Source organism: Arachis hypogaea, chromosome 10 (assembly GCF_003086295.3).
Source record: "Arachis hypogaea cultivar Tifrunner chromosome 10, arahy.Tifrunner.gnm2.J5K5, whole genome shotgun sequence".
NCBI classification, from domain to species: domain Eukaryota; kingdom Viridiplantae; phylum Streptophyta; class Magnoliopsida; order Fabales; family Fabaceae; genus Arachis; species Arachis hypogaea.
Genome location: NC_092045.1, coordinates 10,089,629 through 10,104,258, shown reverse-complemented (window position 1 = coordinate 10,104,258; position 14,630 = coordinate 10,089,629). Strand labels below are relative to the sequence as shown.

Here is a 14,630-nt window from a genome sequence, read left to right as displayed (position 1 = left end):
CACATCTTGTTCTTCATTCTGAACGGTGGAGATTTTAATTGAAGGTCTTCAGAGGAAGAAATTGGCTTCGACAGCAGCTCTATTTTTTGGGTATATTTCATCTTCTTGCTTCTTAGTTGTGAGCTTTGGTGCTTTGAATGGTTTGGCTGGTTATATGCACGTTTTTGTGCTTTGTTTAAGACTCTCTTGTACCTCATTTGATTATAGTGGAGCTATTTCATTGGTTTGGACGACCCGTGGTTTTTACCTCTCACATTGAGAGGGTTTTCCACGTTAAAATCTTGGTGTGTTCTTGTTATTACTTTACTTGTTATATTTGCTTGTTATAGTTGCTGTCATATTGTGTTGTGAGTGCTTCCATATTGTTCTTGTGTTGGACATTTGTGTCGTTTCCGCTACTAGGCTCTTTCACAAATCATCCCAAAAGAGGAGCAGGGTAAATCAAGATTCAGATTTTGTATTGTCTTCGTCGATCAGTCTTACTCTAGAAAAAAGGAGTGACGCTGACCGTGAGACAGTTAATTTTGTACTTATGACATTTGATGCTCTTCGAAGAAGCTATTGCAACTTGAAGAAGCCAAGGAATTGAACACAGATGAGCTTTGTCATAGTGGAAAATTATTTTGTCTCTAACTAGTCTTTCTTAAAGACATTTTAAAATCATTCTGAACTATTTTGTCAAAAATAAAAATTAAGTACTATTTTATTAGTATCAGAACTTTTTAGGTATCAATTTGATATTTATCCCTTAATAAAATTCTCTATTTTTGATAAAAAAAATATAAATTTAAGATAACACATAGAAAATATTAATTTTAATTTTTTGATTAATTATAATAATATGTTAATATTTTTTATATTGAAATATTTTTCAAATTTTTATTTAATTTCATTTTATATATAAATTACATAATTCAGTTGATTGAATTTAAATATTTCCATGCATGGCACAGTCTGTTTTAAAACCCTAAACCCCACAAAACCCTTCTCCCCATCGTCCTCGATCACAATTCGGAAGGTAGTTCCTCATCTTCTCCTAGTTTTTCTTACAAAAATTATTCGATCTTGAAATGCAGATTTGCTCGCTTTCTTTCTCAATCACCGACATTTTTTTTTCATTTCTACTATAGTCAGAAATTTCGCAAAAAGAAACAAGCATTTCTCCCTTTCAATCTCTATACATTGGTTTCATCATTAACTTGATTGATTGCATTTGATCATTACAATATCTTGCCTTTGAATTATTTCTCTGCGTGTGTTTTGATATGATACCATTTGAATAATCGCATATTTCAGGGGTGAAATTCCGCTGGTGACTGAGCTTTGTTTTCTGTTGTGTGAGGGAAAATGAATCTGAAGAACATGAAGGTTCCGAACGTTCCCGGAGGTGCTGGTGGTGGCGCAGCGTCGGCGCTGTTGAAGCTGAGTGTGATCGGTGGGATTGGTTTGTATGCTGCTGCCAACAGTCTCTACAATGTTGAGGGAGGACACCGAGCTATTGTTTTCAACCGTTTAATTGGTGTCAAAGACAAGGTCTCTTTTAGTAAATTGTTTTCGTGTTTGTGGTATGATTGTTGGGAAGAAAAAATGGGGAGGAAATCTTCATGGATGAGAAAATTTTCATGAATATCCATATCATTTAATTATCTTTGCAGTGCTTTTGATGTTGTTGTGATTGCTCGTATAAGATTTTTGCTCTTCTTTGATCATAGGTTGTTATCTTTCAAGGGATCTAGTTATTTGTCAGGGTTGTTTGGAAGTGTTATCAATAGCAATTGCAAAACAATTGTGTTCCCTTTATGTTTTAAAAATATGATGTCATCTGTAATCTGTAGGTCTATCCAGAAGGGACACACTTCGTTGTTCCATGGTTTGAGAGGCCTGTCATATATGATGTTCGTGCACGACCGCATCTAGTTGAGAGTACCTCAGGAAGTCGTGATCTCCAGATGGTAAATATACTTTTTGCTAACAGTTGTTTTTATTTTTTTCATGATGATTCTATTTAATAATGCTCTGCATAAATTGGATATGCTATATAACCTTAACAACTTTAGAGCCTAACAGGTGTTCCTTAAATGCATTTCAATATTGGAATGATGTAGACCAAGTCTATCACCTTGCATATTTTGTTTTAAAATGATTTCATTTTGAATTTGCGAGCCGCTTTAAGTTTGAATATCTTTTGGCAGACACATTAGTATTCAATTTTCAAAGCTTCAATTCTCCTTGTCAACTCAACTATCTGCATGATGTTTTTATTTGTATTCTTCCTGCTGTCTTTTTTAGCAATCTAGATTGTTCAATGATATTGTGTTTTGAGAAAATTGTCATGAAACAGTTCATATTTTTAATTATTCAACCTTGTGAAATGTTTACCTTATTAAAATTGCACATAAATGTCATACAGGTGAAAATTGGGCTTCGAGTCCTTACTCGTCCTTTGCCAAGTGAGTTACCTACAATTTATCGGACCCTTGGTGAGAACTTCAATGAAAGGGTTTTACCTTCAATTATACATGAAACTTTGAAAGCTGTTGTTGCCCAATACAATGCCAGCCAGCTTATTACTCAGCGCGAGGTAATCAGTAATCCTTGCGTATATAATGTTTCTGAAAGGTTGTGTATGAACGTGTATGAAAAAATTCAACCATTTCAACGAAGTTTCCAGTTGCTGAGATGTCTTTTATAGAATTGCAGTTTCAAATTGTTAAAATAATTTTTTGGTTTGTATTATTGTTATGGTAAGCACAATGGGTACATCCAAGTGAATTAATTCTGCTGAACTAAGTTATCATTACCATTTACGCACTACCGAAGTGCGTTTTGTGTAACTATCCACATGAGGAGATTTACTGTGTTAACTAGGGGAATTGCTTTGGTTGTTTTGTACATATCCCTTCTAGTTTCTTGCATTCCATGCATTGTTTTCCTTGTCAAGTTGAAAGGTCCAGTTCTAACATGAAGGAAGTATGTTTTAATTTTAATTGACTTATTATTTGTAGGCTGTTAGTAGGGAAATCCGGAAGGTTCTGACTGAGAGGGCTGTTAACTTCAATATCGCCCTTGATGATGTGTCAATTACCACTCTAACATTTGGCAAGGAGTTTACTGCTGCAATTGAAGCCAAACAGGTGGCTGCACAAGAAGCTGAGAGGGCTAAATTTGTTGTGGAGAAAGCTGAACAAGACAAGAGAAGTGCCGTAATTAGAGCACAGGTGAGAATAAATTATGAATTCATATTTATCATTACGAACTATTGCATAGTACAAATTGCTGCATTTATTTCTTGTTTCCTTTTACAATGCACGGCCTTATGTACATGCTAGTGGTGTTACTTGCTGGTTAGACTATTACAATTTCATTTTCATTAGTTCTTGTTCTGGAAATCCAACCTGAAAAACTCACTGAAAAACATTGGTCTGGATGCCGAGTTCTGTTTTTTATTTTGGGTGAATATGTTGGGTTATTTCATTAAACCACTGCTAATTAATCTTGCTTTCGTAATATTTAGTTTCCCCTGATCTTCGTTACACCTCCTTTACTCAACAGGGAGAAGCAAAAAGTGCCCAACTTATTGGACAAGCTATTGCCAACAATCCAGCTTTTATCACACTGAGGAAGATCGAAGCCGCAAGAGAGATTGCGAATACTGTATCCAACGCAGCAAACAAGGTTTACCTGAACTCAGATGATCTGTTGCTGAATCTTCAGGAGATGAAGTTGGAGCCAAGCAAGAAGTGATCTGCTGAACTTGTTTGTGATGATCGTTTTCATTCTCTCATTAGAAAGTACGAAACCTATTCAATTTCATGATGTATATGTTGAGAGTAGTCTTTACATAGTTGAATAGTAACCTTTTTCAAACTTTAGCCAAAGGATTATTTGAGATCCAAATGATCCGGATTACATAAAATGATGATTAATTGATTATGATTATTCCCCGAGGGATTTAAATCTGAAATAACTTCCAAAACTTTAAACAGCCAGCAGCATGGCCTTTGCTATGAAATAGTAAGAAACTAAGAATCCAAGGAATAAAAATAACATTAAGAATAATTTTCTTGTGAATATTTTGTTTTGGATCATTAGCTGTTATTTTTGCAAGAGGAATTGCTAGCCAAAATAAAGAAAAAGAAGTGTCTAATATTGAATACTACTTGGTGTAAAACAAAGTCAACTAATTGGATATTTAGCACTTTGAGAAGTTTATAAATTCAATTACAAATTCTAGTTTGTACTTAGAAACTGCTCACTCCCATCTAAATTATAGTTCCAAACCAAAGAAAGAAAAAAAAAACAAAACAAAAAATAAATAAATAAATAAAAATGACAATCATGTATACATGTTTTTGTAATGTATTAAGGAGAGTTCTTCTGTGGTGAAAGTATAATATGGATCTTGAAAGACCAAGTAAAAAAATTAAATTTGCTTAAAAAAGAGAGACCGATTTGTAAATAGTATTTTGTAGCAAAAAAAGAATAGAGAAAATTAATATCTATTCTAAGCCTCCACACTACACATGTCAAATCCTCCCTCTTCTTGCATAATTTTTAAAACTCTAGTCACCTAAACGAACTATATGTATTAACTACGTCTTCCCATCATTACAATTAATTTTTTTTATTTTTTCTTAAAATAATTAATTTTTTATATATTTTTTAATTTAATCTTAATATAATATCAGATTAAATATTTTATACATATATTTAATTAGGTTTAATTACTCTATTAGTCTTTATAGTTTCGCGAAATTTTCAATTAGGTCCCTATACTTTTTTTCTTTTTAATTGAGTCTTTGCACCAAATTTTTTTTAATTGGGTCCCTACACTTTTTTTTCCTTTTATTTAGGTCCCTATACTAATTTTTTTTTTGTTGGGTCCCTATAAAATTAAACCAATTACTACTAAGAAAAACTTAATTGAAAAAAAAAATTTAGTGCAGGACTCAATTAAAAAGAAAAAAAGTATAGGGACCTAATTGAAAATTTCACGAAACTATAGGGACCAACAGAGTTACCACCTCTACTTCTTCCTTTGAGTCTCATTCATCCTTCTAAGTTTCTTAGCAAAAAATACAAACTTGTCATCTGGTAAACAGTCACTGGATAAATCATCCAATGATTCAGTGCAAGGTTTAAGAGCCACTCTCCTTTTTTTTTTTTTTTTTGTATCATTTTTTTTTTGTGAGTGATTTCATATGCTAGTAACTTTTCATTTAACTCATTACAGGTTATTTCACTTTCCACTCTCTTGTCAAGCTTCTCAAGATTTTCCTCACTAGCATCTATTCGGAATGAGTAATCCTCATAACTTCCAATCTATTACTGATGATAAAGAATATCTCGAACATGTCATCAATTGATTCTCCTTCCTTCATAGAGAACATCTTATACTCTTTGCTCAGCATGTCAATTCTGGTTTCTCTTACTTGTGTGGTACCCTCACGTGTGGCTTGAAGATTATTCCAGATTTTCTTTGCTGTTTTACATCTTGAAACCTTCAGGTATTCCTCGAAGCTGATTGCACAGTTCAGCATATTGACACCATTAGCATTTAGTTTTCTTTTCCTTTTGTCATCTTCATTCCATTCTGCTTTGACTTTGGGAGAGACAACACCACCAGCGCCATCCTTTGTAGGGACTTGAGGACCATTTATGGTTATCTTCCACATGATGTAATCCACTAACTGAGAAAAGATCTTCATTCTTTCTTTCCAATAGTTGAAGTTATTTTTTTTTTGAAGAATGGAGATCTGTTGTTGGACTATCCTTCTGTCAGAATATAAGCCACTGTGTTTGAACCCATGTAGTTTGCCATCGGGATCTTTCCTCCAAGTTGTGAAGCTTGATCTCTTTGAGACCAAGCTTTGATACCAATTGGTGATAATCAGTGGCTAAGAGAAGGGGGTTGAATCTTAGCCCCTTTTGCTGAATATTAATTTCTAATTTTTCAAAAGAATTTCAGGAGATTTTTTTGCTTTTGTCTCGTGCTGAGTTGAGCGACACTTTTGTTGTCTCGTGCCGAGTTGGGAGACACTTTTGTTTTTGTCTCTTGATAAATAGAAACAGAGAAAGGAGTAGAGAAGAAGAAGTAACACCAGATATATCCTGGTTCAGCTGCTAAGTGCAATGCAGCCTACATCTAGTTTCTATCACAACAGTGACAAAATTTCACTATCTTTCAACAAAATTACATTCACCAATTCTCCCTAGGATCTACCAAATCCTATTTGGGACAAGTCCATATTCTAACCCAATCTGAACTTGACTAGGTCTCACCCTAACTTTCAACAGCAAAGTGCTCACCCAACTTGTAAGAGAACAAGTCCAGATTCTAACCTAACCTGAACTTGACTAGGATTCAAACCTAACTTTTAACCACAAAGTGCTAACCCAACTTGCAAGAAAATCTCCTCAGGATCATGACAACAAAACAAAAATACATACAAAGAATTTCTGTGATAACTATGGCTTTTTCTTTAACTCTTTGCCTTTATTGGATTTTTCTTACAAAACCTCACATTTTGTCTTTTACCAATGAAACACAGACAGACTAAACTGAGAAAAAGAAATATTCAATGAAAGCCATGAAGGAGAAGAATGAACAGCTCAAAGAGCTATAGGAACCGAAACGTGTGCTCTCACTCCTTGCTTCAATCCTTGGCCGTTCACCCCTATTATAAAGGAGTGAAACTTCCTGAGCTTGAAACCTCTTCAACACATATTGGTTCTGTTCTCCCAATACACATGCAGCAGCGGTGTGACAGAGGAGAGAGAGGGTAGAAGCAGTGACTAATACCTTTAATATTCTCTTTCAACCTTTTTCTTCGTGTATCTTGAATCTGAGCTGTTGAACTTTGCTTTGGCCCCAAGTCTTGATTTTGATCATTGATGAGCATCTGACCCATACTAGCTTCAAGCTTTCCTTTTTTGCTTCTTCCAGCTTGAGACTCAGAGGCTATCTTCTTTTTGGTGGAACAAAAATGGAAATAAACTTTTTACCAAGGTAGATCTGCTTCCTGAACGAGGTCGATCTCTTCCTTTCTTGGTAACAAAATTTTGAAACCTTTCTCCAAATTTTTTCTTCTATAGCAACAATCTTTCTTAACCTTTCTTCATAGGATTTTCTTCAGAGGCTTCACTTTTTTTCAATCTTCTTCTCTGATGGATAGATGTGACCGAAGGAGAAAAAAGAGAGAATAGCTTTTGTATGGAGCTTGTGGCCTTTGATCATAACCCACTCTCTGGGCATTCTATTTTCTTTCTTTCTTTCTTAGAAGATGATAGACATGACCGAAAGAGAGAGAGGAGAGAGAAGAGAGAAACTTTCAATGGAAGCCATCAATACAAATTAAATTGAATTGAATTTGAAGTTTCAGTTACCAAGGGTGTAGTAATTGGAAGCAATTGGAGTTGAATTAGTGGCTTGATTGAGCTTGGTTGTGATCAATTGGTAATTTTTGTGCAAATTGGGAATTGATCAAGGTATGATTTCGGTTTTCTTTATGTGATATGTAATGTTTTGTGAAACATAGACTAGTGGACCTTAGGATAAGTGTGAATTGTTGAGACTAAATCCCCAAAGTGGTCCCTGAAATTAACGTCGTGCACCAAAATCATCTATGAGATTCCAATTGCACCAATTACGTCCCTGAGATTAGAAAAATTGCACCATGTTAGTCCCTGGCCCATTTTCTGTTAACGATGCGCTGACGTGGCTTGATGGCGTGGACCTTTGGTGACACGTGTCACCTCATAGTTTGGCCACGTGTAACGGTATGATGACGTGTTGGTCAGCGACACGTGGCATGCTGACGTGGATGGTTATGCCACGTGTCACAAGTCTTTTTGTCGCGTGTCAGATTATGCCACGTGTCAAATGTTATTTATCCATGTGTCATCCACAATGTATTATTATATATGCACCACATTGGTCCCTTACTTTGCATCAAATGACTCATTTCAGTCCCAAAAATTGAATGTCGTGTACCAAATTAGTCCCTTCATCAGTTTGTTCTCACTTTTTTTGTAAATTTAAAATTCTCAATATTTTTACACTAATTTTAATTATATTTTTTATTATACAATTTTTTAAAATGAATTTTTTAATTAATAATTTTAACTTGTATCGTTAGATCACATGTTAGTTAAATCCAAAATTCTGTTATTGCCTCTTATGTTTATTTGTATCTGTTTTAATACTGTTCAAGTCATGGTTACAATAAGTACTTATATTAATTAGGGTTAAGTACTTTTTTCGTCATTAAGGTATGAGGCCAAAATCAAAATCGTCTCCGACCTTTTTTCATATTAAAATTATCTTCAACGTTACAAAACATTATAAAATCGTTCTTTTGTCCATAAACAATATTTTTATCATGATTTTACCCTTAAAAAGATCCCTCTCCCCCCAACCCCCCACTAACCCAACCCCCTTCATCAATCATCATCATCACCGAGCCTCTTTCTCTCTTTCTTTTTTTTTTCAAACTTCTACTCTTCCTCATCAAATTACTTTTGACTAAAAAAAATTATAAAATAAAAATAAAAAATAAAAGATGCAGAGAGCATTTAAAGGGGTGAAAGGAAAAGTGGAATTGGAGTGGGAACTAGAAAGCATTGAGATCGGAGGAGGGGTGTTCGATGGGGAGGCCTTCGAACTCATCCTCGTCCAGAAATCGAAGGTGGTGGGCGGTAGTTTCGAGAGATTGGAGGGTGCGGGTTTGGGATCATGTTGGGGATCGATGGGGTTAGAAGGAGTGAGGTCAGTTATGAGAGGTTGGGAAGGTGGAGAGCGGAGAGTGGTTGGATCGATAGAAGCGTCTTCGAGTTCGTTGTCTTTAGCTTCGAATCCCCGACATGGCGGTGTTGTGACGTGTTCTGGAAAGGGAGAGGCGGCGCTTGTAGTGGCTGTTGGCTTTCGACAGACAGCGACGATGGGTGGCAGTTGGAAGAAAGATAAAGAAGAAAAGAATGGGAAGAAGAATGAGGGGAGTACTGAGGGCGACGGCGGTCAGAGGTTGATGGCAATAGGTTCCTGCACCATCACTTCCTTTTCTTTCTGTTCTTTAATTTTTTATTTTTTTTTTATTTTTGAATAATATGAACATCTTTTTTAAATTTTTTTTAAATTTCTATTGTTGCTGATTTTGGATCTGAAGTTGCGGTGATGATTATTGAATTGTTGTTAAATCTAAAATTTCTGTTAATTTATTTTGTAGATGTTGTTGTTGTTGTTGATTCATTTTTATTTTGGTGTTGTTGAAAGTGTGTTGCTGCTGTTGAATTTGGTTGTTGCTGTTGCTGAATTTAGTTTATGGGTGGATGATGGTGATTTAGGATGATAAATAGATAATACAGAGAAAAAAAGTTTGATAATGGCAGTGGTGATGGCGGTGAGGAAAAGGAGAGGAAGAGGGAGAGAGATGCGTAGCGATGATGATGATTATGCAGAAGTTAGTGGTGAGGATAATGAGGGTTTTTTATTTTTGTTTAAGGACAAAATTGTTCGAAAAATATCGTTTATGGACAAAATGATGATTTTATAACGTTTTGTAATGTTGAAGATGATTTAATACGAAAAAAAAGGTCAGAGACGATTTTGATTTTGGCCTTATACCTTAAGGACGAAAAACGTACTTAACCTTATTAATTAATAGTGTAATATATGAAAAGGCTGCCTAGCTAAGTTATAGATAAAATGAATTATTATAATCAACAGTATAAATCTATCTTATTAATTTAGTGAGAAATCAATATTATATGGGGAATCAAACATTTTTAAAATGGATGAGAATAATGAATTTATATTAGTTAACAAGTGCCTTATCAAATATTTTTAAAACATTTATTAAGGTATTAAATATTAAAAAAATTGTATTAAAAATATTATTATACTCTTAACTTTCACTCTTTACTAAATTAATTTTAATATTTCATTTAATTTTTTAATAAAATATTGTAGAAAAAATTGTATAATTAAAACTAAAATTTTTAAAATATTTTATAAAAACACTTGTATTTGAATAACTTGTGAAAAGATAAAATTAAAATTAGTGTATTCAAAGATATTAAAAATTTTGAATTTATAAAAAAAAGAGAATAAACTGATGAAGGGACTAATTTGGTGCTCAACATTTAATTTTAGGGACTAAAATAATTCATTTAATACAAAGTAAGGGGGACCAATTTAGTGCATATGTAATGATGATAAGTGAATGACACGTGGACAAATAGCATTGTGACTCGTGGCATAATAATTCACATCACCATGCCACATGTAACTGACCGACAGGTCATCTTACTGTTGCACGTGGCTAAAACATGAGGTGACACGTGTCACCAAAGGTCCGCGTCGTCAAGCCACGTCAGTGCGTCGTTAACGGAATACGGGTCAGTGACTAATATGGTGCAATTCTTTCAATCTCAGGGATGTAATTGGTGCAATTAAAATCTCAGAGACGATTTTAGTGTACAACATCAATCTCAGGGATCATTTCTGGAATCTAGTCAAATTGTTGATGATGTATGATGATTATTAATGTTTGTGATTACTTTGATGAATTATGATGATGAATGTTGATAACGATGATGATTATTGATTGTGTGGTTGATGTTGATAAAGATTGGAGGTGGTGGTGAGTTCGATGATGATTGAATTGGAAAATAATGATTTTGATGAATTTGATTAGTAGTGATGATGTTTCATGGTGATGATGTTGATAGGAAATATAAAGAAAATTGTGAAATTAATAGTTTTGATAGTGAATAAATGAGGGATAGTTGAGAAATGCTTGGTATGATGCTTGAGTATGTTTTGAGCTGGTTTGGTTTTAGGAGTTTTGAAAAAACTAGAGAATTGTCACTTTTGGTAAAAATCTGTTTTTAGTGAATTTCTGTGGATCATAACTGGAGCCTCAATTTTTGAAATTGATTGAATTTTATTTTAAATTGAAGATTATTTAAAGAGCTTTAAAATAATATAAAGTTTGAGAAAAACATAATTTTGTAGAGGAAGTTATGAACGTCGGAAATTCCATACAAAAATCTAAATTATGCAGTTTTTGAATTTTTCCAAGTCTGATAAAAGCTGCGTAGGCAGACCTATGCACGCAACGCGAGCATTTTTCACTGTCTTGTGATCTAGTGTACGCGGGCACTGGCATGCGTACGTGAGCCTGTGATTTTCAGCCATGTATACGCGAGTTTTTGACACGCGACGCAAGCATTCCATGAGGTTTGGGACTCTTGTGTACGCGAAGGAGGTGTCACGTACGCTAGCACCATTTTTACACACATGCGTACGCGGAATAGGGGCTTGTGTACGCAAGCTTCCTATTTTGTTGAAAACTTGTTTTTCTTTATTTTTAAAGGATTCTCTAACTTTCCAACCTTCTTTAACTTCTATTTTAGACTCCTAACTAGTAATTGACACTTGAGACGAATGAAAAAGAGTTAGAGGGCTTAAATTAGATAAAGTTAGTTAAATCTTATAAGATGGAGACTTAGGTGTGGTATGAATTATAGATGAATTATTCTGAGTAAGCTGGTGGAGAGTTCTTTGAGACTGAATGGAGGACACATGATGTGATGATGATCTTATTTTAAGATTGAGAATATTGAGGCATGAATGCCGAGTACGATGAGACTTAGAATGAGCTGAGAGATTTTAGCATGAATCATTAAACTATTTTTTAAAATGATAATTTCTTTTGAATAATATTGATGAGTTGTAGGTATAAGGGCAGGGTTCGTCCCGCTTTTGCTAAGATGTAGGCTTAAGGGCAGTCGTTCGTCCCGCTTATGTTGAGATATAGGCTTAAGGGCAGTGGTTTGTTTCGTTTATGCTGAGTTGTAGGCGTAAGGAGTGGGTGGTTCTTCTTACGCTGAGATGTGAGGGCTGTGGTAGATGTCTCGCTCACATACTTTCGTTCATAAGAGTGGCCGAGCATTATATCTCTGGGAAATTGAGCCGGGCACTATATTCCTAGGGGTTCCCATTTATAAACGTAAGCGAAAGTGACATTTTCATGGGAATGTGTCGGGTTGACAGTTTAACCGACAATCTGATATAACAGCCAATAGGACAGACATTCATCATGTGCATTTTTTATATGATTGCTTGTTTTGCCTACTTGCATTAATTTGCCTAATTGTATAACATGTTTATATATGCTTCCTGTATTCCTTGCTGTATATGTCATATTACCTGCGTATTACTTGTTTGTATCTATTTGTGTTTGGCACTGGGGTTGAGGAGGTTCGGTAGGCAGTAACGATAAGATCGCGTAGAGGTTAGACTGGTGAAGGCTGTAGGATAGCCGTGTTGGTTTAGTTATAAATTTTCTAAGTTAGATTACCCCTGGTTCATTATGGTTTTAAGTTATGATTTTAAATTTAGCATTGCTTTAAGTTTGGATATTAAGTTTGATTTGAAGTTCTAGGATTGTCTTTGGCGTTCCGGAACCTTATATCTTACATATTGGGAACTGTTACCATGCTGAGAACATCCCGTTCTCATATCATATGTTATTTTTTAGATACAGGTCGTAACCCACTTCGGTTAGTTGCAGGATGATAACAGAGTGGAGGAGATTTTGTGATCCATGTATTTTGGTTTATATATTGTAGCTACTCTTACTTTTGTATATTTAAAACTTTGATGCCTTAAAGGCTTAATATGAGAGTTAGTATGTTGTTGTTTTATATCAAACACTTTGTTATATTCTGTATTAACTAGCTGGCCTAGACTCCAAATGTTGTGACTAGTCTATATATATATATATATATATATATATATATATATATATATATATATATATATATATATATATATATATATATATATATATATATATATATATATATATGTCTTGACTCCTAGTCGTATTATGTTCGTTCTTGTACCTTACGTTTTAGTTATCGTGTGTGATGATTTGCAATTCTATATATCTGTTTTCTATGTCTTTGAGCTATATTTTTTCATCGCTCTTCTAGTATTAATATTCCTTTCTATATTTACTATTGTATGAGCTTTAGAACTATCGTGACATCTTGTTATCTTTTGCTTTATGGCTAGAGGTAAGGTTTAGGATAATAGGGTGTTACAGACCACGAGCTGCATTGAACATTGAGATGGAGGATGGAGGTGGTGGTGGTTGGGGAAGATGCCTCGTGCACGGTAGGAATGTCCAAAATAGACGGTGAAAATAAGCATGCAAATCATCGGACTACCCCTCCATTCGCACAGGACTGGTCCTAAATACTGCAACAGTACCAGGCATCATCATCTACGCACCTAGAATCCACCGCGGTAACTTATTATATGACTCATGATCTCTGTAAATCTGAGCGACGACCTTCTACTTAGCCAACCAAACCCTCCTGTAAGTCGGTCTGAAACCGAAATGTGCCTTTGTCGCATTCATCAGTACCTTGATCGACATGGAAGCATCCGCTCTAATCATAGATAGTATGAACACTGAGATTACCTGGTAATCAAGCCTCTTGTGATCGCTCGATATCGAGGTGGCCAGACAACTATGAGGTCTATTGTACCATTTTACCTCCCAAATACCTCTGCACTGGCAGAAATTGATCCGAATCAACCATGGGCACCCGTTGTTATATTCCTTACATTTTTCATAGTACTCGTGATATTCATGAAAAACCTCAAAAGAAGCATATACTAAGATGCTTTCTACTTTATAAAGCTTGCAGCAGAAACAGTACCATGAGTCATCTGAACCAAAATACAGAACACCAAACGAAGAAAAAAAAGGAAATGACAGAAAATAAAATTTGCATTTTGTAATTTAGTGGTGTCTGTTTTGTAATATATCTTTTTATATATAAAAAAAAAACCAAACCCGTTATTGCATGGTGTAAAAGATGGAAGCAGCATTTCTTTTGCCATGGCTTTAAACTATGGCTGTATGAGGTATAATGACAACTTACACTAATCAGTTTTAAAGTGAATGTTATAATATCAACCAACCAATATTTAACTTTCCAATCTGGGTTTATATCCTTCTCTAAATGATTAGTTGTCCATGCTTCTACATTACTAGACAAAGATCAGGGAAAGAGGAAGAAACGAAGAAAGTGACTACAAAGACCTAAAAGGAACGAAATGGGAATAGCACTTTCAAATGCTAGAAATGTTTAAACAGAAGATGGGGTTGCTGTAGCAATGGCCACCTCTTTAAAATAGGTGCTGGTTAAATTAACGCTTGTTTTGCAACCGTGACAATCAGTTAAACCATGGCGAACATGCAAACTAATTGGGGATGGTCTTACTCTTGATGTGCAGAGGAAGGCTAGAAATGGAAGCCGGGAAAGGTGATGGAGGAAAGTATGGCCAAACTTTGAAGCCTAGTTGGCTAAACTGTTATTCTATATTATATCAATATTATAAGACACATTTTAAAGAGCACAAGACTAAAATATACTAGGGTGCAAGTTTTGGGGCTTATTTTAGTAAAGACTATAATTCAAGGACAAATATAAGGCACTAACCCTACAAAAAATAACAGATTTTTACCTGTACAATTGTCACTTTGAGCTAATGAGTTTCATCGTTGTCTCAATCTTCATCATCAGAGCTGGCTTCATCACTGTTGTAATCG

At 34.7% G+C, this 14,630-nt stretch overlaps 1 protein-coding gene across 1 annotated transcript; it reads left to right on the top strand.

The window, feature by feature from the left end:
• Positions 1-924: 924 nt before the first annotated feature.
• On the top strand, positions 925-3,964 carry LOC112715122 (prohibitin-1, mitochondrial). The gene is made up of 6 exons (XM_025766878.2): positions 925-1,018; positions 1,297-1,533; positions 1,836-1,952; positions 2,411-2,581; positions 3,006-3,218; positions 3,553-3,964. Exons 2-6 carry the CDS (start codon positions 1,348-1,350, stop codon positions 3,742-3,744), a joined length of 879 nt encoding a protein of 292 aa, XP_025622663.1. The 5' UTR covers positions 925-1,018; positions 1,297-1,347; the 3' UTR covers positions 3,745-3,964.
• The last annotated feature ends 10,666 nt before the right edge of the window (positions 3,965-14,630 follow it).